The following is a 22,864-nucleotide window of genomic DNA, read 5'->3' as shown; positions in this document are numbered from 1 at the left end:
AGAATCGCATGAACCTGGGAGGCGAAGGTTGCAGTGATCGAGCCACTGCACTCCAGCCTGGGCGACAGAGCAAGACTCTGTCTCAAAAAAAAAAAAAAAAAAGGAAGGGGAAGGAGACACAGGCTGTCCCAGGCAGGGCCATTGCTCTGGGCTTCCTAGAAGAGTTGGCGCTGGCGGCCTGAATCCATTAGCATCTGTCTGCTCAGCCCTGCTGCCAGGAATGCCCCCAGGAGCTTCAAGGCTGTGAACTTTTCATTCACTCAGCCCTTAATTCAGTGCATAGTGAGTGCGGACTGCATGCCAGGCTTTGTAAGGGAGGCCAGCAGGCTGGCCCTTGGGCTTCTCAAGGTTTTGCTTTCAAGCTCTCTCTCTCTCTTTCTTTAATTACTTTGTAGGCGGTTTTCCTCCCCTTCAAGCTGAAGCTCCATCCACGCCTTGGATCTGGGCTGCATCAAAGGCAGAGACTGGGCTGGAGGTGGGGAGGGAGCAGGGCTTGTTTTCAATTCCATTCTGTTTGGATTCAGTCACAGCAAAATTGACAGAGCTCCTGGGATGGGGAAGTAAAAACAGGAACAAGACTACAAGCTCCTATCCTCTGGAGAATGTGCTGTGCCTCGTGTAGGGGCCTGAGGTGCAGCTCCAGTCCTGGGAGGGTAACAGGGACTAGAGGAATCCCATTTGGCTGGTGTCATCAGGGGACATCCCCTTCTTGGAGGGGATATTCCCTTCTTGGAGAGGACATTCTGCCTGAGCTTCAAATGACAGAGGAGGCCAGGTGCGGTGACCTGTAATCCCAGCACTTTGCGAGGCCGAGAGGGGGCAGATCACCTGGGGTCAGGAGTTCGACACCGGCTTGGCCAACATGGTGAAACCCTATCTCTACTAAAAAAATAAATTAGCCAGGCGTGGTGATGGGTGCCTGTAGTCCCAGCTGCAAGAGGCAGAAGATTTGCTTGAACCTGGGAGATGGAGGTTACAGTGAGCCGAGATGGCATCACTGCACTCTAGCCTGGGTGACAGAACGAGACCATGTCTCAAAAAAAAAAAAAAAAAAAAGACAAAAAGGCTGGGCGCGGTGGCTCACACCTATAATCCCAGCACTTTGCGAGGCCAAGGTGGGCGGATCACGAGGTCAGGAGATCGAGACCATCCTGGCTAACATGGTGAAACCCTGTCTCTACTAAACAAACAAACAAACAAAAAAAAACAAAAAAAAATTAGCCGGGTGTGGTGGTGGGCGCCTGTAGTCCCAGCTACTCGGGAGGCCAAGGCAGAAGAATGGCGTGAACGCGGGAGGTGGAGCTTGCAGTGAGCCGAGATTGCGCCACTGCACTCCAGCCTGGGTGACAGAGCGAGACGCCGTCTCAAAAAAAAAAAGGCAAAAAAAAAAAAAAAAAAATGACCGAGTAGATAGGAGAGAAGTGAAAAGGGCCCTGAAAAAAGGCTGTGGGACTCAGAGATTATTAGTTAGAGGCAGATGATGGCTCATTGATTGATTGAGTTGCTGCTTCATTGATTGGTTGATTGATTGATTCATTCATTCAGCACCTATGTCTTGAGCCCTTGATTGGTGCTGAGTACTGGGGTTTACAGTGGGGAGGAAACCAGAAGAGGTTCCTGCTCTCCTGGAGCCTACACAGTGTATGGGGGAGACAGATGTAAATCCAGTAATCACAGAAATAGATGGGAACTTGCAGCTGCGATGAGGCCCACAGTGCCCCAGAGGTGGTACTAGGGGAGGAGATTCGCCCAGTCAAGGTGGTCGGGGAAGGCGTTCTGAGCTGGGGTCTGAAGGCTGAGCGGGGTTACTTAGGTGAAGAAGACTGGGAGGGCTTTCCTGGCTGTGTGTGGTTGACTTGGGATGGTGGGGAGGGGCAGGGGACCTGTGGAAGGAAGGCCAGTGGGGCTGGAACAGAGGCAGTGAATGCAGGGTGGGTGTGGGGTGGGCTAGGCAGAACAGAGGGTCTGCATTTCCTGTAAGAACAGCTGGAATCCTCTCCAAGATTTTGAGCAGACAGAAATGTGTTCAGGTTTGCATTCTGCAGGTCCTCCTGTTGCTATGGGGATTGGATGGCGTGGGGGCATGTGAACATGAGGAGGCCATGGCATGGTGTGGAATTGGGAGTGATGGGCAGGGAGAGGGGAGGGGATGAGGGTCCAACTGGACATAGATTTAGGAATGCAAAAGAGACTGCGCTGGATGACATAGATTTCAGTTTCATAATTAATGCCTACCTTGCCTTCCTGAGATACTCAGCATATTCTGCACTTTATTGAAAGATTCCTTTAAATAGTAAGCTCTATTAATATATTTAGGATCCTATCTAATTATCAAAAAAAAATGAGGCTCACACACTCCCAGTTTTTTTTTTCTTTTTTTTTTAATCCGTTGTCTGTTACTGTGCACACCCAGCCAGTTTTCTAGGACCATTTGTCTTGGGGTGGAATTGTGTGGCAAATAGATCTACGGACCCCGTCAGTGGCCATGGGAACTGGTTAGAGGATTTGAACCTCGTTAGGAAGGAAATTGTCATCTTGGAAATAGTCCATTTGTTTTGCTGAAAAGAATACCGATTTCAGTTAATAAGCGGGGTAAAAAATCCCACCCTATGAAGTCCTCCGGGATCATAGAACAGTTCTGTAGAATTTAATTAAAATGACATTGTTTCTAGAAATCATGGCGCTTTCATGCTGGAGGCCCTGGAGGGTAGAGGTGGCTGTCAGCACACCCGAGGGAAGGACTGCAGTAGGGAAGAGAGAAGTGACACAGGCACACGACTGCTTCCCCCACCTGGCTCCAGGACTTTTGGTGATGGGCTTAGGAATTTTTTTTTTTTTAATTTTTATTTTTTTAGAGGGAGTCTCACTCTGTTGCCCGGGCTGGAGTGCAATGGCACCATCTCGGTTCACTGCAACCTCCGCCTCCCAGGTTCAAGCAATTCTCCTGCCTTAGCCTCCCAAGTAGCTGGGATTACAGGCACCTGCCACCACACCCAGCTAATTTTTGTATTTTTAGTAGAAACAGGGTTTCACCATGTTGGCCAGGCCGGTCTTGAACTCCTGACCTCAGGTGATCTGCCTGCCTTGGCCTCCCAAAGTACTGGGATTTCAGGCGTGAGCCACCACACCTGGCTGATTTTTTCTTTTCTTTTTTTTTTTTGGGATGGAGACTCACTGTTGCCCAGGCTGGAGTGCAGTGGTATGATCTCAGCTCACTGCAACCTCCGCCTCCTGAGATCAAGCGATTCTCCTGCCTCAGCTTCCCGAGTAGCTGGGACTACAGGTGTGCACCACCACGCCTGGCTAATGTTTATATTTTTAGTAGAGACGGTGTTTCACCATGTTGGCCAGGCTGGTCTTGAGCTCCTGACCTCAGGTGATCACCTGCCTTGGCTTCCCAAAGTGTAGGGATTACAGGTATGAGCCACCATGCCCGGCCAGGAATCTTTTTGTTTATTTGTTTTTTATTTTTTAGAGACAGAGTCTTGCTTTGTTGCCCAGGCTGCAGTGCAGTGCACAGTCCTAGCTTACAGCAGCCTCAAACTCCCAGGACTCCTCCTACCTCAACCTCCTGAGTGATCCTCCTACCTCAGCCTCCTGAGTAGCCAGGACTATAGATGTGTACCTGGCTTTTTTTTTTTTTTTTTTTTTTTTTTTGAGACAAGGTCTCTCTCTATTGCCCAGGCTGGAGTGCAGTGGCGCGATTGTGGGTTGCTGCAACTTCCTCCTCCTAGGCTCAAGCAATCCTCCCTTCTCAGCCTCCTGAGCAGCTGGGACCATAGGCACACACCACCACGCCTGGCTAATTTTGTTAGATATGGGGTTTCGTCATGTTGGCCCAGGCTGGTCTTGACCTCCTGGAGTCAAGTGGTCCACCGACCTTGGCCTCCCAAAGTGCTGGGATTACAGGTGGGGTGTGCCACCACTCCTGGCTTAATTTTTTTTTTTTTAGACGGAGTTTTGCTGTGTTGCCAGGCTGGAATGCAGTGGCATGATCTCGACTCACTGCAACCTCCGACTGCCTGGTTAAGTGATTCTCCTGCCTCAGCCTCCTGAATAGCTGGGATTACAGGCATACGCCACCATGCCCAGCTAACTTTTTTATTTTTAGTAGAGATGGGGTTTCACCATGTTGGCCAGGATGGTCTCGATCTCCTGACCTTGTGATCTGCCTGCCTTGACCTCCCAAAGTGCTGGGATTACAGGCATGAGCCACCAGGCCTGGCTGATCTTTTTAAAAATTAAAAAAAATTTTTTTTAATTAAAAAATTTTTTTTTTTAATTTATAGAGATAGCAGCAGGGGGATCTCTCTATGTTACCCAGGCTGGTCTTGAACTCCTGGCCTCAAGTGATTCAGATTGTTACAAATATGGGTGTGAGCCACCATGCCTGGCTGGCTTAGGACTCAGTGTTTTTCTTTTCTTTTTTTTTTTTTTGAGAAAGAGTTTCACTCTGTCGCCCAGGCTGGAGTGCAGTGGTGAGATCTCAGCTTACTGTAGCCTCCACCTCTGGGGTTCGAGCGATTCTCCTGCATCAGCCTCCCAAGTAGTTGGGACTACAGGCTCCCGCCATTACGCCCAGCTAATTTTTGTATTTTTAGTAGAGACAGGGGTTTCGCTCTGTTGGCCAGGCTGGTCTCGAACTCCTGACCTCAAGTGATCTACCCGCCTCAGCCTCCCAAAGTGCTGGGATTACAGGCGTGACCCACTGCGCTGGGCCTCCATGATTTTCAGTTGAAATACTTCAAAACAGGTAGGAGTGATAGGAGTCGAGCGGGGGTAGTTGCACCTTCATGGAGACAAAAGATTTGCAAGGAGTATGTTAATCTATTAGTTATCTTATGTGCAAGACGTGATTCTATGTAGTAGTGGGTGGACTTCAGTGCATAAAGCCAAGTCCCCATTCTCGTGGAGCATACATTGTGGTGGGAAAAAAGAGACAGGAAAGCAAATGAGGGAATAATTTAAGAGGTTTAATGGTCATGGAGAAACATAAAGCAGGAAAAAGGATTGGGCTGAATGAATACTGAAGACAAGGTGCATCTCTGCCAATGGCCTTTTTCTTCTGTACCCTGCAGAAATGCATTGGATGTATAGAACCATTTTTCTCGGAAAATTCCTTATAACCATATAGACAGTGACTGTTATTTGGGAGTATTCCTGTATTAGTTGCTTATTGCTGTATAATTATTCTAAAACTTCAGAGCTTAAGAAAAATTTTAGCAGCTTAAAACATCAAACATTATCTCACACTTTCTGTGGTTCAGGAATCCAGGAACAACTGAGCTGGGTGGTTCTGGCTCAGGGTCTCTTATGAGCTTGTGTCAAGATGTAGGCCTTGGCCGTGTGTCGTGGCTTATGCCTGTAATCACAGCACTTTGGGAGGCCAAGGAGGGTGGAGCGCTTGAGCCCAGGAGTTCAAGAGCAGCCTGGGCAACATAGTGAGAAATGTTGTGGTGGGGGAATGATGTAGGCCTAGGCTGCAGTCAGCTGAAGGCTCTATGGGCTGGAAGATCGCTTCCAAGATGGTGCATCCCCATGGCTGTTGGCAGGAGGCCTCAGTTCATTGCCACATATAGCTCTCCATAGGGCTGCTTGAGTGTCCTCATGATATGGCAGTGGGTTCCCCATAGTGAATGGTTCAAGAAACACCAAGGAGGAAGTGAGGAAGTCACAGTGCCGTTTATGACCTAATTTTGAAAGTCACATATTGTTTGCTCCTGCCATATTCTGTTAATTAAATGTAAATCACTAAGTCCAGCTCATACTCAAGGGGAGGAGAATTTAGCTCTACCTCTCGAAGGGAGGTGTATCAAAGCATTTGTAGACATGTTTCAAAGCCTCCACAGTTCCCTAGTTCTATGACATGGGCTCACCTTTTTCGCTTAGCACCGCTGGGTTCTGTGATAGATTCCAGAAATGGATTAGTGAGTCTCCTCCCCTCCTTTGCTCCTGTAGAATACAGGTTTGTAGAGATCAAGTTTCTTGGTGGAATGAAGATATGCTGTGGTTTGACAAGCAGTAAAGGAGCTCAAAAGCCCAGCAAAATGGGGACCTCGCATAAAGCATAGGTTTGGCCCCCAGATAATTGATAGTTGAGTGCGTTCTCTTCACTGCTCTACCTTTAAAAAAAGAACAAAGAAAGCCAGCATTCCTGTGTATATGGACCAAGGCACTGTGATAGACACTTGGCATGCATATCTCAATAATGGAGGCAGGGATTACTATCCCCATTTTATAGACAAGGAAACTGAGGTTCATAGTGGTTCAATGCAGTTAATGAGTGAGTACAAGGTAGTAGGGTTAGGCAAGGTGCGGTGGCTCATGTCTGTGATCTCAGCACTTTAGGAGGTCCAGGTGGGTGGATTGCTCGAGGCCAGGAGTTCGAGACCAGCCTGGCCAATACAGCAAAACCCCATCTGTACTAAAAATACAAAAATCAGCCGGGTGTAGTGGTGTGCCCCTGGAGTCCCAGCTACTTGGGAAGCTGAGGCATGAGAATCGCTGAAACTCGGGAGACGGAGGTTGCAGTGAGCCGAGATCATGCCACTCCACTCCAGCTTGGGCAAAAGAGCAAGACTCTGTCTTAAAAAACAAACAAACAAACACATTAGGGGCTGGTGAGGCTTGTGGATAACTGAGAAATTCCTTTAAAAGTAAAAAAAAAACGGCTGGCCAAACCAAGTGCTTCTGGGGCCTGGTGTGACCCACGAAGACACCAGTTAGAGGCCCCTGATTAGTGGGACTCTGATCAGTCCAATGTCACAGAGCCCAGTGAAGTAATTATAGGGTTGCTGCAGGGTGCTACGGTTACACAGATGAATCGGATATGGTCCCTGCCATCAAGGAGCTGAGGCATTTGTGACTAAAAATACAATTCTCTCATGTGGATAGCCTGGTCCAGCTATCAGGACTGTCTCCTCTCCTAGCTCATTTAATGCTTTCCTTTTCTTTTTCTTTTTTTTTTTTTTTTTTTGGGAGAGGGTCTCCTATGTCACCCAGGCTGGAGTGCAGTGGCGCAGTCGTGATTCATGGCAGCCTTGACCTCGTGAGGTGAAGCAATCCTCCCACCCCAGCCTCCCTGGTAGCTGGGACTACAGGCGCGCACCATTATGGTGGTTGTCTTAGGAGTGAAACGAGATCACGCATGTAAACAGCTATTATTATTATTAGCACTTGGTAATTAGAACCTGTTAATTAATACTGCTCAGTAGTCCTGGTGGCTGGGGTTTGGAGAAAGAATGGAGAGGCTGGAATCTGCCCCTGCAGAGGCTGTGGGACCATTAACAGCCCCCTTGTGGTTTGGGAGAAGGGTGTGGGACAGGGTGGGAGGAGGGCGGGGACTCTGGTGACCTTGAGAGTGGGACTTCTGATTTGAGCGGGATCACCACCTGCAGCTGGAGGTTAGTGGTGAGGTTTGGCTGTAACCTCTGGACTCCTCCTAGAGTTGAGGTGTGTCAGGTAGACCTAATGGGAGGAAAGCTGAGGGACCGGGAGACAGGCTGCCTGGGTGAGCACTGCCTCTGATAGGCTAGTGACCCGAACTGGAGGCTGAACCCGAACTCGAGGCTGGAGTCACAACCTTCCCTGTTCTTATCTGAAAACAGGAAAAATCCTGGGAATGACTTTCTAGGGTTGTTGTGAAGTTTGGATCAAGTAATCCAGGTACCATAGTTTGGATGATGCGGTGAATATGTATTTATCTCAAAGGATTCTCTCAACCATGCTGTGATGTAGGGTATACAGTCACTAAGCCACCAGGTAGGGGAAGGGGTGGTAAAAGAACATCTTAGAATGCAGAATTGAACTTCAGTGCCGAGCAGTGAGGATGCTGTTCAGAGAGGGGAAGTGAGTTGCTTAAGGTCACACAGCGCATGGGCCTTGGACTCAGAGCGGCTTCCCCCTTTTCAGCGCTATCATATTCCCTATCCCACTCTCCCCGCGGCCCTTAGCTCGGGTCCTTTCTATGGCTGTATCTGGAGGGGCACATCTTAGGAAGGTGGCTTTGCTGGCCGTCACCCGCTATGGAACACGGGGCGCAGGGGGGTGGGGAGAGCCAGCCCTACACCCCCACCGGCCGGGCGAGGGGCGTCTCCTGGCGCCGGCCCGCGCTGCTTCCCGGTCGCCCCGCGGCCTCCCTCCGCCTCCCTGGCGGCCCCGCGCCGCGGGTGTTCAGTTTCAGCGCGGGCATGAGCGCAGGCAGCGCCGGGCTCCCCGCAGAAGGAAGGCAGCGAGCGGGGGCCCCGCGTCCTCGGCCGGGGCCTGGCAGCGCCGTGGAGGGGGCTCGGCTCGCGTTGCCGCCGGGAGCGGGGCCGGGCGCTCGTCGAGCCTCCGCAGCCGAAGGGGATGCCCGGGAGCCGAAGGGGACGCCCGGGAGCCGCCGCCGCCGCCGAGGGTAACCGCGGGCCGCGCTGCCCGGGCGCCCCCTCCTTTGTGGCGCTGCGCGGGGCGGGTGTGGGTGGCCTCCCGCCCGCGGGCTATAGGGCCGGCGTCGCGGAGCCGCTCTTTGTGTCTCCTGGGGTCGGGTGCGAGTGTGCGGCGCGCTCTTGGCACCTCCTGCGCCCCTCGGGTGTCAGCGTTCCGGGGCCCCACCCGGCCCTTTCCTCACGGGGACGCCTCCCGAGCCACCGGGGGAGTTACGCCAAGTTGGAGGGAAAAAGGTGGGGCGGGGCCGCCCCGCCTCCGCAGCCCCCAGGCAGCGCCCCAAAGTTGGTGCTGCAGGTGCAGCGACCCTCCTGCCGCCCTCCTCCCCGGCTGGCCCGGCAGTGGCAGGCGGGAACCCCCAGGGGCTCGCTTCGGGGGCTCCCGATGATCTGCCGCCAACTTGGAGGGTGGCTTGCTGCACAGGAGCCACCTGAGCTGGGGGCGGCCGGGGGCGGCCGAGGCCCAGGCGGAAGCCGGGCTAGCCGGCTGGCCGTGGGGAGAGCTTAGCGGCCGTGGCACCGAGCCGGGGTGCCCATGTGACTGCGGTGTGCTTGGGAAGAGGAAGCTGCAGAGGTCAGTGCAAAGGCGTCACGCCAGAGCGAGCGAGCAAGCCAGCCAGGGGGGAGTCCCGGAACCAGCGCGGGGCGGGAGCGGGGGTGGCCTGTCGCTGCAGGGGCCGGACAAAGCCGCGCTGTCCCAGCCACCCTGGCTCCCCTAATGCCTGCGATCCCGGGGTGGGAGGGGCGGCCAGGCTTGGCGGCCAGGAAATGAGGGACACCGGGAGGAGGGGCCTCTCCAGGAGAGGCAGGTCTGGAAGAGGCGGCCCCAGCCCCCCCCGAGGGGCCTCTGCATGCTGGAGGGTGACCCAGAGGGCAGATCAGACACAGACTCAACTTGGAGAACTTTCCCTGTATACTGCAGCCAGCTTGCAGCGATTCTTCTCTGCACGTGCTGGGGAGGTCGGGGTTGCGGGGAGCTGGAGGATGGCAGGGTGGGGGTGACCTGGTTAGCCAGGCAGCCCTGGGGCCCGCAGCCCAAGAGGCGAGCTCCTGTCCTCTCCTCTCTGCTGTGGGTACCCGCGGGCATCCAGCTGCCGACAAGAGAAGCACGTTCTCCGGGCTCCGCCCCGCACATACTTAGATTGTTTTCCCTAGACTGTGTTCATCTGAGGCCTGGAGGGGGTGGAAACCAAGGTTAGATTAAAAAAAGAAAAAAAAAAACCCAAGACGAAGAGATGGTTTTAGGGAAATGAAGACTAATATTTTGAAGTGGTGCTTAGAGAGAAGAGGCCAGTGTGGTCCGTGGGGGTGGGGTGGGTGAGGGCTTCAGGACCCCCCCTTTCCTTGGAGAGAAGAGGATCACCCAGGCCTTCAGGCGGGGACCCCGCTGGGCCCAGCCGGCCTACAGGTGAGGACGGTGTGGAGCCCAGAGTCGGGACTTTGACCACCCCATTGCCAGCTCCGCAGCCCGCGCCTGTCTTCGTGACAGCCTGCGTCCTGTGCTGTCAACTACACCCCTCCGATGGGGTTGCTAGGCAGCGGGGCTCTGATGTACTGGAAGGCCTTCTGATTTGTCAGCCTCCTGCAGACACATGGTTAAGGCTCCTTCCAGCCTATGGGGAGGAGGGACGCGGGCACGCCGCCTGCATACTGCTGAGCCCCCGGTCCACCTGAAAGCGAGGTGCAAAAGGCAGCCAGAGGGAGGGGGCACCAGGAGCCCTCCGCCTTCTAACCAGCTCAGCCCCACTCCCCGCATTATCTCCACTCGTGCCGGCGCGCTGCTGGCTCCTCCCTGTCCGTCCCCGCCCCATTCCTTCCCTCTTCCCCAAACCATGGAAAGGCAAAGTGCAGCGGGGAAAAGAGGTCAGTGGGGTAAGCATGTGTTGCGGGCTCCGGAGGTGCCAAGGTGCATGGGCGTGAGCGGTGGGGAGGCTGCCCATCCGTGCCACCGGGGCTCTTGTGGGAAGGGGCAAGTGGCAGGGGGGGTCCCTGGCACCGTCATGTGCCAGGCCTGGACTTGGAAGCCTTCTCTGTGCCCCCTTCTCCTTAAGCTCTGCCCCACTCCTAAGAGGGCAGCAGTTGAGGGAGGAGGGGAGCCCTGGGTGTTTCTGCAAGGAAGGGTGGGCTCTCCAGCCCTCCATAGGACTGAGAAGGGGATGGCTGCTGGCTGGTTCCTGCTTCCCCTGGATTCACTCCCCCGCCCCAGCCTCCAAGGTCCAAGTTCTTCCTCCTCCTCCTCTTCCTCTGTGCGTGGCCACCACCCCCAATTTAATTTCTCTTAAATTCTTTACTTGTTTGTAACAGCCTTACTGAGACATAATTCACAGACCGTTCACCCATGTAAAAGTGTACAATTCAGCGGGTTTTAGTATGTTCACAGAGTTTTGCAACCACAGTTAATTTTAGAACATTTTCATCACCCCAGAATGAAACCCTGTACCCATTAGCAGTCATTCTCCATTGTCCTGCCCCCCAGCCCCTGACACGCACTAATCTGCTTTCTGTCTCTATAGATTTGTCTACTCTGCACGTTTTGTATACGTGGGACCAGACACCGTGTGGTCTTTTGGGGCTGGAACCCCCCCCTTACTTTTCTAGCTGCATTGCTTACTTGGCAATCAATTCCAGTTTTGTTTTTTTGTTTTTTTGCGTGTGTAGTTTTTTTTTTTTGGTCATTTAACTTTTCCTGTGCATTGCTTCTTTAGGAGTGTTGCATAGTTAGGGGCAGGGGTCTTCTGCATTCTTACGCATTTCTCTCAAGGCCAAAGCTGGCTTGGGGCTGGACCTCTGGTTGAATGAATGAGATGAATGGGGACTGGTAATTGGCAAGCTGTGCAGGTGGTTTACAACTGAATTCCAGGGGGCCCAGCTGCTACAAAGGGGGCTGGCAGCTTGGGAGAACTGCAGGTATCCAAGCTGTGAAGGAGCAGAGAGGAAGCCTCTAACTGGGGGAGGGCAGAGGCGGGGCAAAGGTAGAAACCCACCCCGTGTTAGGAACCTGTAAAGTGGCCTGTGGGTTGCCACTTCTCGCAAGAACCTGAAAACAAGTATATCGCTCCCAGCCTCTGGGGTAGGTAGGCGACCAGTGCTTGAGATTTGTCACCTGATCACAGGGGCTTCCCCCGTGGGGAACTCCGATTACATTTGGATTTTTAAAGAAGAAAAAAAGAAAATTCCCCAGCGTCAGCGTTTATAAAAGGGCGCCGCCAGTTCAGGACCTCCGAAGTCCTTTGCTTACCTCTTGTGATTTAGATCTTGACTTGTGTTCTTTCTCCCTGCCTCTGTGCTGCAGGTACTGTCTGATGAGCGTGAAAGGTTGTTTCACCGACTTCCACATCGACTTTGGAGGCACTTCCGTTTGGTACCATGTTTTCCGGGGTGGGAAGGTGAGTTTCACTTGCGTTTAACTTTCTATGCATCTCCAGCTGTTCGTGTGGGGAGGGGCTCACTTGCCTTTCCCCCTCCTCCCACCTCCCTCCTCTAGCCAGCCCTGCCCCAGGAGTACTTTAAGGATTACTCTTTTTTTTTTTTTTTTTTTGAGACGGAGTGGTCTGTCGCCCAGGCTGGAGTGCAGTGGCGCAATCTCGGCTCACTGCAAGCTCTGCCTCCTGGGTTCATACCATTCTCCTGCCTCAGCCTCCCGAGTAGCTGGGACTACAGGTGCCTGCTACCACGCCCTGCTAATTTTTTTTGTATTTTTAGTAGAGACGGTTTCACCGTGTTAGCCAGGATGGTCTTGATCTCCTGACCTTGTGATCTGCCTGCCTTGGCCTCCCAAAGTGCTGGGATTACAGGCGTGAGCCACTGCCCCCGGCTTTTTTTTTTTTTTTTAAATTATTATTTTTTTTAAGAGAAAGGGTCTTGCTCTGTCACCCAGGGTGGAGTGCAGTGGCGCAGTCACAGCTCACTGTAGCCTCCACCTCCTGGGCTCAAGCGATCTTCCCACCTCAGCTCCCGAGTAGCTGGGACTTGTTCTCAAAGTCCTGGGCTCACGTGATCCTCTCGCCTTGGCCTTCCAAAGTGCTGAGATTGTAGGCGTGGGCCATGGCTCCTGGCCCAGGGTCGCTTCTTCCCCTAGAACCACCTCCTCCTTCTGGAGGGCAAGGTCAAGTTCAGCCCTTTTACATCACATCTGGTCACCCATGCAGGCCTGCTCCCCTCACCCAGTCCAGTGATCTAAGCCCCTTGGGCCAGATTTGAAGCTTGGGTTTGGCTTGAGAACGTCCAGCATTCATCTTCCCTGGCTGTCATCTCAGCTCCTGCCCTGGGACCTTTTCACTTCAAAGTCTAGTTGCCAGCACCACCTGCCTCCAGGAACATTTTGCACTGGGGACAGAATGCTCAGGGTGCTCCCTGTGTCTGCTTTTGTTGTGTGTCCACATGGGGATGTGGGTGTCCTTGATGGAGGTGGGTGCTTCTTGAAAATACGCCTGTGCCACCCTGCTTGGCTGGGTCTGCATGTGCGTTTGTTTTAACTGAACGTGTTGGAAGAAATTCTGGGAGGAAGTCAACCCACTTGATTCCAGATGTTTTTCCTCCTCCTCCAAAGTATGCACAAGCTGGGTTTATTTACTGGGCTATTTTATCTTACAACTTAGGAAATTCCCTTCCTCTCCTTCCCCCACCTCCCAGACAAGCCTGTGGTTCGGGAGAAAGCATGTCCCACCCAGTCTAGGAAGTACTCCCGTCCTGGGATTTCAGCAGGAATGGAGGTTCCCTGAAGGTGGGCACAGCCCTTCCTGCCTCCCCAGAGGCTCTTTGGACCTGGCCTTGCAGAGAGTCCAGAGGGATGGATCTGCCCATCTCTCCACACCTCCCACCCCACACACAGCTTGTCTCGCCGCCTTCCCTTCCCCCGGACAGGTGGGGCCCTCTCTCTGGGTCTTGTCTGGGCCTGGGTCTCCAGCTGACTGCCTGTGTTTTCTCCTAAGATTTTTTGGCTGATTCCTCCAACGCTGCACAATTTGGCGCTGTACGAGGAGTGGGTGCTGTCAGGCAAACAAAGTGACATCTTTCTGGGAGACCGTGTGGAACGATGCCAAAGAATTGAGCTGAAGCAGGGCTACACATTTTTCATCCCTTCTGGTAGGTTCCAAGGGGCTCTCTCTGGGCTCCCCGAGTCTCCTGTGGCCTGAACCAGGGTTTTAGGCCCCCTGAGGGTTGCTCTGGGCCTGGTGGGTTTGACAGGCCATTGGCAGTCCCCGAGGGGAGCCAGCCGTGAGCTGGAGGGGAAAAGCCATGCAGTTTTCCCCTCACATCCCACCTGTATCTACCACCTGTGGGCTGGAATTCTCTCTCCCTCGGAGAAGGCCTTGGGCCCTCTCAGGGGAGACTTGAATGCCTGTGCAGGACTTCCTGTGGAGATTGTGTGTTGGGTAATGGGGGTGGGTTTGCCCTGAGGCAGGGTCTGGGGAAGGGCTGTGCATGGCCTCAGGTGGAATTCTGGATCGGCCACTTAGGGGCTGTGACTTCACTTCTTCATGCCTCGGTATTCCCATCTGTAAAATAGGATTAAGATTTCCCCAGGGTGGTCATGAGGGCTGAGTGAGCTAAGATCTCCTTGCCTCCAGTTCACTGGAGATGGACTAAGGGCTTTTGGCTGGTTCCTGGCTCAGTCACTGGTAGATGTGGCTGATGACCTAGGGGTCAGGAAATTATCTCTTAGGTTGCATTAATGGAAGCATTCTACCTAGGATGAGGAAGGTGATAGTCCTGCTATGTAGAGGGAGGGAGGTGATAGTCCAGCTATGTAGAGGGAGGGGGTCAGGCCACACACAGGAGTTGTGATTTTTTCTTTTTTTTTGAGACAGTCTTGCTCTGTCACCCAGGCTAGGGTGCAGTGGCGTGATCTTGGCTCACTGCAACCTTCACCTCCCGGTTTCAAGCAGTTCTCATGTCTCAGCCTCCCAAGTCTCAGCCTCCCAAGTAGCTGGGATTACAGATGTGCGCCAACATGCCCAGCTAATTTTTGTATTTTTAGTAGAGATGGGGTTTTGCCATGTTGTCCCAGCTGGTCTCCAACTCCTGGCCTCAAGGGATTCTCCCTCCTGGCCTCCCCAAGTGCTAGGATTACAGATGTGAGCCACCGCATCTAGCCTGTAGGAAGGAGGTTTTGTTCCTCTTGGTCATTGTACTTTGGAGGTTAAATCAACCTTAAGTGGGGTGCGGGTGTGTCTGGAAACCACATCAGGTGAGATGCGTTTGAAGGAAGGATTGGGTTGCTTTACCTGAGGAAGTGAAGGCATATGGTAACTACAGTCAGCCAGGTGAAGGATTGTCTCCTGAAAGGAGTATATCCGAGTGGTGTTGGAATAACTTGCTCTGTTAGGTAGTGAGCTCCCTGTCACTGGAGGCATACAAGTAGAAAGTAGATATGGATGACTCAAGGTGCTTGCAGAGAATCCACAACTGGGTGGAAGCTTGGACCAAACGATAGGAGTATCCTTTGAGGCCACTAAGATGTTTCTGAGAGTTGGGCTAGAAACTGGTCTTAGGTCTGGACATCAAGCACTAGTGGTGGTTGTAGTAGCAGTTCCTGCTATGGGGATGGGGCCTCCAACACCTGGGTGCTTCTAGAAAGTTGGGCAGAAATTGGAGACTTCCCTAGTAGGGAGATTTGGGATTTGGAAGTGGCAGGGTTTAGTGCGGGGATGACTTTGTTACCATGGCCCCAGGTCTGTCCTCAGACCTGCTTGGCTCAGGGAAGGGATGGAGCCCTGCTTGGGATGGAAGGGAACTGCACTTGGTGATCAGCGTTTATGGGGGACACCCTGGCAGATGTGGAGTAGTGGAGACTCGGGAAGGAGGTGGTATCCTCCTTCTAAGCTATGCTCAATCCACTCTGCAGGTGTTGCTGGATTGGCCCTGGATTCAAAGGATGGCTGGAAGGCTCTTGGCCTTGCTGCTGACTCTGTGACGTTAGCTGGTCTCTTCCTCTCTCTGCACCTCAGCTCTCTCTACAATGGGGTGGGGTGGATCTGAACTCTGGGACCCTCAAGTTCCCTCCCACCCCCATCCTCTGAGCCTAACAGGCCTTAAGTCTCTCTGTCCAGGCCTTATGCAGAGCTGGGAGGTGGCTCATCACTTTCCCCCTGTGTGGGATGGCGTGGGTGTTGATGTTGGTGACTTAAGCAAGCTGGGGGAGGTCTTGAGAAGCCTTGGCAGCAGGGGTGTGGGCGTGGCTGTCTATTGAAGGCAGGAAGAGGAAATGTGCATTTGAGTTGCTGCAAGCAGGAGTCCAGTTAGGTCCTGGCAAAGACTTCTGGCCTGAAGGGTCATACATTGAGATACCAGGATTTTTTTCCCTGGAGTTTTGGGAAGTAGAAAAGGGACAGTTGGAATCTGCCACCCTCTGAGATACAGGGGTGGGGTAGGGTGGAAGGGTGCAGCATAGTTCAGCGGTTCCCAGCCATTGATTTCATGGACCAGTGAAAAAAAAAAACTTAGGAACAGATACAGAGTTGCCAACTTGTAATTTTGCTAAAGATGGGCGTTAAGATCAACAAACCCCATGGTCTATTCTGACACTAAAAAAGTTACAAGTATAAAATGTCAGAATAAAGGATACTACTTTAACTTTGATAGTTTTTCTCATTCTCTTTCCAACCAGTGAAAACTGAAGGACCAGAGACTGGGGTCCACTGACCTAGATTAATATATTTTTTTTTTGAGACGGAGTCTCGCTCTGTCGCCCAGGCTGGAGTGCAGTGGCGTGATCTCGGCTCACTGCAAGCTCCGCCTCCCGGGTTCACGCCATTCTCCTGCCTCAGCTTCCTGAATAGCTGGGACCACAAGCACCTGCCACCATGCCCGGCTAATTTTTTGTGTTTTTAGTAGAGACACGTTTTCACCGTGTTAGCCAGGATGGTCTTGATCTCCTGATCTTGTGATCTGCCCACCTTGGCCTCCTAAAGTGCTGGGATTACAGGCGTGAGCCACTGCACGCTGCGCCTGGCCTTTTTTATTTTTTTTTGAGACGGAGTCTTGCTCTGTCGCCAGGCTGGAGCATGGTGGCGCAATCTTGGCTCACTGCAACCTCCGCCTCCCGGGTTCAAGCGATTCTCCTGCCTCAGCCTCCCCAGTAGCTGAGATTACAGGTACACACCACCATGCCTGGCTAATTTTTGTATTTTTAGTAGCAACGGGGTTTTGCCATGTTGTCCAGGCAGGTCTCGAACTCCTAGGCTCAAGTGATCCACCCGCCTCGGCCTCCCAAAATGCTGGGATTACAGACATGAGCCACCGCGCCCAGCCCCTAGATGAGTATTTTAGGTCCTCCCCAGGCCTGGGGATTCTCTCCAGCATTCACACCCTCTGAGCCACATACAGACACACATCTGAGATTCATGGTACTTGATTTGTGGCTTTGAGGAGAGAGTCTTGGGAAACCCAGGAAGGGTTTGCAGCTCCCTGGATGGGAGTTTTTCTGTATTGAAGCGGAGAATCGAATTCTGGCATTTCCCACCTCTGACCTGACTTTTCATCGCCACGGTGTGACCTTAGGCACCTCTCCTCCTGCCACACTGACCTCACACCTCCCAGTCCGTGGTTCATGGAGCCTTCAGTTTTCTGAAAGCTCACAGGATGCTGATGGTTTAGGAAGGCTTTCATCATAAAGGGATGCTGGATTTTGTCAAATGCTTTTTCTGTGTCTATTCAGATGATCATGTGATTTTTTTATTTTTAATTCTGTTTACGTGATGTATCACATTTATCGACATGTGTATGTTAAACCATCCCTGGTATGAAACCCACTCGATCATGGAGGGATTATCTTGTTGATATGCTGTTGGATTTATTTAGCTAGTATTTTTTTGAGGTTTTTTGCATCTATGTTAATCAGGGATATTGGTGTTTAGTTTTCTTTTTTTGTTATGTCCTTTCCTGATTTGGGTATTAGGGTGATACTGGCTTCATAGAATGATTCAGAGAGGATTCTCTCTTTCCCTCTCTTTTGGAATAGTGTCAACAGGATTGGTACCAAGTCATCTTTGTTTTGTTTTGTTTTTTTGAGACAGAGTTTCACTCTTGTCACCCAAGCTGGAGTGCAGTGGTGCGATCTCAGCTCACTGTAACCTCCGCCTCCCAGGTTCAAGTGATTCTCCAGCCTCAGCCTCCCAAGTAGCTGGGATTACAGGCATGTGCCACCATGCCTGGCTAATTTTTGTATTTTTAGTAGAGACAGGGTTTCACCATGTTGCCTAGGCTGGTCTCGAACTCCTGACCTCAGGTGATCTGCTTGCCTTGCCAAGTCATCTTTGAATGTCTGATAGAATTCAGCTATGAATCCAAGGAAGACCTTATTTATTTATTTATTTATTTATTTATTTATTTATTATTTTCTCATTTTTTTGAGACACAGTCTCACCCTGTTGCCTAGGCTGGAGTGCACTGGGCATGATCTCGACTCACTGCAACCTCCACCTCCCAAGTTTAAGCAATTCTTGTGCCTCAGCCTCCTGAGTAGCTGGGATTACAAGTGTATGCTACTGGGCCCGGCTAATTTTTGTATTTTTAGTGGAGATGGGGTTTTTCCATGTTGATCAACCTGGTCTCAAATTCCTGGCCTCAAGTGATCCTGCTGCCTCAGCCTCCCAAAGTGCTGGGATTACAGGCATAAGCCACAGCGCCCGGCTGCCAAGGAAGATTTTAAATGGCACTATTCTTCAGGCTTTATTCCTAGGTAACCTAGGAGAGCTGCCTGGAAGAGGAAGACCATTGAAGGTGACTGAGGAGTAGAATGACCTGGAGAAAGGGGTTTGAGCTTGCCCTGCTGAGCTGGCCATACCTTGATGAGGCAGAGGAGGTGAGAATACAGTGTCAGGGTCAGGACATCAAGGCCACAGTCAGGACATCAAGGCCACAGCAGTGCCTAGGGGTCACCAGGTGTTAGCCTTATAATTATCAGTAAGGAAAGCTGGAGGTGGAAGTCACCCCTGGGGAATAGGAGGTTGGAAACTTTAAGTACCTGGGGTGAACCAGGTGATGTCTTTTTCGTCCGACTCAACCTGGCCTATGGGAGCATCCCGGCCACATTTGTGGGCTCGGCCTCCCCACTCTGGCTGTGCCAGCCTAGGTGAGCTATAGTTAACAGTTATAAGCAATGAACATTTACAAATTTTATTTTATTTTATTGAGTCAGGGTCTTACTTTGTTGCCCAGGGTGGAGTAGCATGGCTTGATCCAGTGAACATTTTATGTACATTATTTATCTTCTCTGCAAGCATTTATGGAAAAATTTAATATTCCTCACTTTTTTTTTTTTTTTGAGACGGAGTCTTGCTCTGTCGCCCAGGCTGGAGTGCAGTGGCACAATCTCAGCTCACTGCAAGCTCTGCCTCCCGGGTTCACGCCATTCTCCTGCTTCAGCCTCCTGAGTAGCTGGGACTACGGGCACCCGCCACCAAGCCCGGCTAACTTTTTTTGTGTTTTTAGTAGAGACGGGGTTTCATGGTGTTAGCCAGGATGGTCTCGATCTCCTGACCTCGTGATCCGCCCGCCTCGGCCTCCCAAAGTGCTGGGATTACAGGTGTGAGCCACCATGCCCAGCCTCCCTACCTTTTTTAAAAAAAAATATTTTTTAGGCTGGGCGCAGTGGCTCACGCCTATAATCCCAGCAATTTGGGAGCCCAAGGCGGGCAGATCAGGAGATTGAGACCATCCTGGCTAACACAGTGAAACCCCGTCTCTACTAAAAATACAAAAAAAAAAAAAAATTATCCAGGCGTGGTGGCGGGTGCCTACGTAGTACCAGCTACTCGGGAGGCTGAGGCAGGAGAATGACGTGAACCCGGGAGGCAGAGCTTGCAGTGAGCTGAGATCACGCCACTGCACTCCAGCCTGGGCCACAGAGCAAGACTCCGTCTCAAAAAAAAAATTTATTTAATTCTTGAGACAGAGTTTTGCTCTTGTTGCTGAGGCTGGAGTGCAATGGCACGATCTCAGCTCACTGCAACCTCCGCCTCCTGAGTTCAAGTGATTCTCCTGCCTCAGCCTCCTGAGTAGCTGGGATTACATGCGTGCACCACCACGCCCAGCTAATTTTTGTAGTTTTAGTAGAGACGTGGTTTCACCATGTTGCCCAGGGTGGTCTTGAACTCCTGACCTCAGGTGATCGGCCCTCCTTGGCCTCCCCAAGTGCTGGGATTACAGGTGTAAGCCACTGCGCCCGGCTAAAAAAATTTTTGAATTTTGTTTTAGAGCCATGGTCTTGCTCTTGTGCCCAGACTGGAGTGCGATGTTGTGATCACAGCTCATTGCAGCGTTGCCTTGACCTCCTGGGCTTAAACAATCGTCCTATCACAGCCTCTAGGGTAGCTGAGACTACAGGCATGTGACACCATTTTTTTTTTAAACAAATAAAGAAAATACCTAAGGCCCAAGATCTCACAGTGACCAGGTCAGAGCAAGAACCCAGGTGTGCCTACTTTGAAAACACATATTCCTAAGTATACCTACTTTGAACCCCAGTAGCTTGGGTGTCAGGAGACTTGGGATCTGGTCCTCCTTCTTGACTCTTGACTATGTGTGAACTATTTGCTCATTTAACAAACTTTCTTTTTTTTTTTTCCCCTGAGGCAGAGTCTTGCTCTGTCACCCAGGCTGGAGGGCAATGGCGCAATATTGGCTCACTGCAACTTCTGCCTCCTGGGTTCAAGTGATTCTCCTGCCTCAGCCTCCTGAGTAGCTGGGATTACAGGCGTGTGCCACCACACCCAGCTAATTTTTTCTATTTTTAGTAGAGACAGGGTTTCATTATGTTGGCCAGGCTGGTCTCAAACTCCTGACTTCAAGTGATCCATCTGCCTTGGCCTCCCAAAGTGCTGGGATTACAGGTGTGAGCTACCAGTCTTGGCTTCACTTAACAAACTTTCTTAAGGGCCCACTTGGTGCCAGATGATGTGGGGGGCCTTGGAGGGGACATAAGACAGATCCCCTCTGTCTACGGCCATACCACCCTGAACGCGCCGGATCTCGTCTGATATCGGAAGCTAAGCAGGGTTCGGGCCTGGTTAGTACTTGGATGGGAGACCGCCTGGGAATACCAGGTGCTGTAGGCTTTTTGCTTTTTCTTTCCTTTTCTTCCAGACGGAGTCTTGCTCTGTTGCCCAGGCTGGAGTGCAGTGGCACGATCTCGGCTCACTGCAAGCTCTGCCTCCCGGGTTCACGCCATTCTCCTGTCTTAGCCTCCCGAGTAGCTGGGAGTACAGGCGCCCGCCACCACGCCCGGCTCATTTTTGGCCGGGTGCAGTGGCTCACGCTTGTAATCCCAGCACTTTGGGAGGCCGAGGCGGGCGGATCACGAGGTCAGGAGATCGAGACCACGGTGAAACCCCGTCTCTACTAAAAATACAAAAAAATTAGCCAGGCGTGGTGGCGGGCGCCTGTAGTCCCAGCTACTCGGAGAGGCTGAGGCAGGAGAATGGCGTGAACCCGGGAGGCGGAGCTTGCAGTGAGCCGAGATCGCGCCAGTGCACTCCAGCCTGGGTGACAGAGCGAGACTCCATCTCAAAAAAAAAAAAAAAAAAAGACAGATCCCCTCCCTCCTGAGTGCAGCATGTCCAGCCAGGTGGCATCCAGGGTGGCAGAGGCCAGTATGGGGACCTTATTTGTCATATAAGTGGGGATGGCAGTGCCTGGGGAAGACCCAGGGGTCTGTGACTTTGGCTGGCCTAAAGTTATTTCCCATCCTTGCATTCTAGAAAGAACCATTGAAGACCCAAATATCATGATAGCCCCAGGTATTTCTTATACTCCAGCGAGTCTGAGAAGCAATTCCTTAATGGTGTCATGTGGTCGGGCCTCAGACGATCCATCTATCAAATGTGTCTAAAGCAGGGAAGGGGACTGGACGGGTTGAGGCCGTGGGAGACTGGGCAGTACCTGCTCAGCCAGGCCAGCTAGGGCCAGGTGGGAATCCAGACCTTCCTATTTAGGGGGAAGGCAGCATTTCAGATTGTCATATGGAATGTACTGGCGTGGCACGGTGGCTCACGCCTGTAATCCCAGCACTTAGCACTTTGGGAGGCTGAGGCAGGCGGATCACCTGAGGCTGGGAGTTAGAGACCAGCTTGGCCAACATGGTAAAACCTCGTCTCTACTAAAAATTTGCGTGCCTGTGATTCCAGCTACTCGGGAGGCTGAGGCAGGAGAATGGCTTGAACCTGGGAGGTGGAGGTTGCAGTGAGTCGAGATGGCACCACTGCACTCCAGCCTGGGTGACACAGTAAGACTCTGTCTCAAAAAAACAAAAACCAACAAAACAACAACAAAAGAAATATCCCCATTTTTAAAAACGCGGTGGCGTGAAGTAATTGGCCCCTGGTCCCAACTATGAGGTCCTTGAAGGGAGAGTATCCTTGCTTCATGTCAGCAGCCACAGGGTCGTTCCTGATCCTGGCCTGGTGCAGGGAGTTCACTGATGTCGGTGAAAGAAGCCAGGGTCCGGTTGGGTTGTGGGCATCTGTGAGGTGCCGCTTGCCCAGTTCTGAGACCTCTGGGTTTATTCCTGCCAAAGCCGCAGAGGTGGAGGCAGATGTGGGTGGGGCCTTTGGATTCTGAGTCCTGAGCGTCTTGGTTGTGGGCGAGCCCCACGTGCCCCCGCTGCCCTTCTTGGGGCCCCTCAGGTCACAGAGAATGTGCTGCTTTGTGGATCACTGGCTTCCCATCCATGACTGCATCTGTCCCTGGTCGCTTGGCCTGAATAGCCTCTGTTTATTGCCTTCATATTGTCGATGACTCTGGCTGGAAGCAGGAGGCAGATGCCAGCATTCCCAGCCCAGGCAGCAGCCTGGGAACACCAGCTCTCATGCTTCCTGGGCTGTCGAGAGGCCATTGGAGGGGGGTACGGATGGGGCCCACAAACGCTGTCATTTCCACGCCTCCTTCTTCCTGAGGGAGTCGTGTGGGTAATGAAGCAGATGTGAGCAGAGCTGGGGGAGGGACGCGGTGGCAGCTAATCCAGGGGTGGCTGCCTGACCCACCCTTGAGGCCCTGGCTGGGAAGGGGAGTGGGTAAAAGCTTCTAGAATCCCTTGAGTGTCTGGGCGTGCAGATCCCCTGCCCCCTCCTTGCAGCAGCAGCTCTCCTCTGCATTCCTCTTTCCTCCTGTGTCAGGGCAACAGATGTAAGTCAGGTGCGTTGGCCTCTGCACCTGCCAGGAGAACAGGGAGAGTCCAGGGCTGGGAAAGACGGATGCACGTGGGCACCATCCTCTACCAGAGCCCTCATGATCGACTGAGACGACCACAGATACCAATGCCAATTGCTTATATGGATTCAGGACTTGCTCACCAAGTTCCCCAGAAGGGAGGGGAGTGGAGGGGACAGGATGGAACCCCAGCCCCTGGACTTGGGCTTTCTGCAGGGAGGGAGGTGGGCTTGTGGGGCCGTATAAGATGCATCTGCCTGTGCATCGCATGACCCGGTGGTCCCGGGTCCCAG

At 52.4% G+C, this 22,864-nt stretch overlaps 1 protein-coding gene and 1 non-coding gene across 10 annotated transcripts in view; both read left to right on the top strand.

The window, feature by feature from the left end:
* Positions 1-22,864, top strand: part of KDM2B (lysine demethylase 2B) — a 153,644-nt gene that overhangs the window by 34,020 nt on the left and 96,760 nt on the right. For 5 of the 9 annotated variants that reach the window (XM_030821532.1, XM_030821526.1, XM_030821524.1 and 2 more), the window contains 2 exons: positions 11,716-11,809; positions 13,355-13,508. In XM_030821532.1, the coding sequence (XP_030677392.1) occupies positions 11,716-11,809; positions 13,355-13,508 (248 nt within the window). Of the gene's footprint in view, positions 1-8,208; positions 8,396-8,944; positions 8,998-9,774; positions 9,832-10,048; positions 10,287-11,715; positions 11,810-13,354; positions 13,509-22,864 lie in introns of those variants that run through there. The other 4 variants (XM_030821529.1, XM_030821530.1, XM_030821531.1 and 1 more) reach the window with 4 other exon arrangements.
* LOC115837094 lies at positions 20,363-20,482 on the top strand. Its single transcript, XR_004032134.1, has one exon. It is a non-coding gene; the product is annotated as a 5S ribosomal RNA (ribosomal RNA).

The sequence above is a fragment of the Nomascus leucogenys genome, chromosome 10, assembly GCF_006542625.1.
Source record: "Nomascus leucogenys isolate Asia chromosome 10, Asia_NLE_v1, whole genome shotgun sequence".
NCBI lineage: Eukaryota > Metazoa > Chordata > Mammalia > Primates > Hylobatidae > Nomascus > Nomascus leucogenys.
Note: the sequence above shows the minus strand (reverse complement) of the source record. Positions and strands in the feature narration are given on the sequence as shown.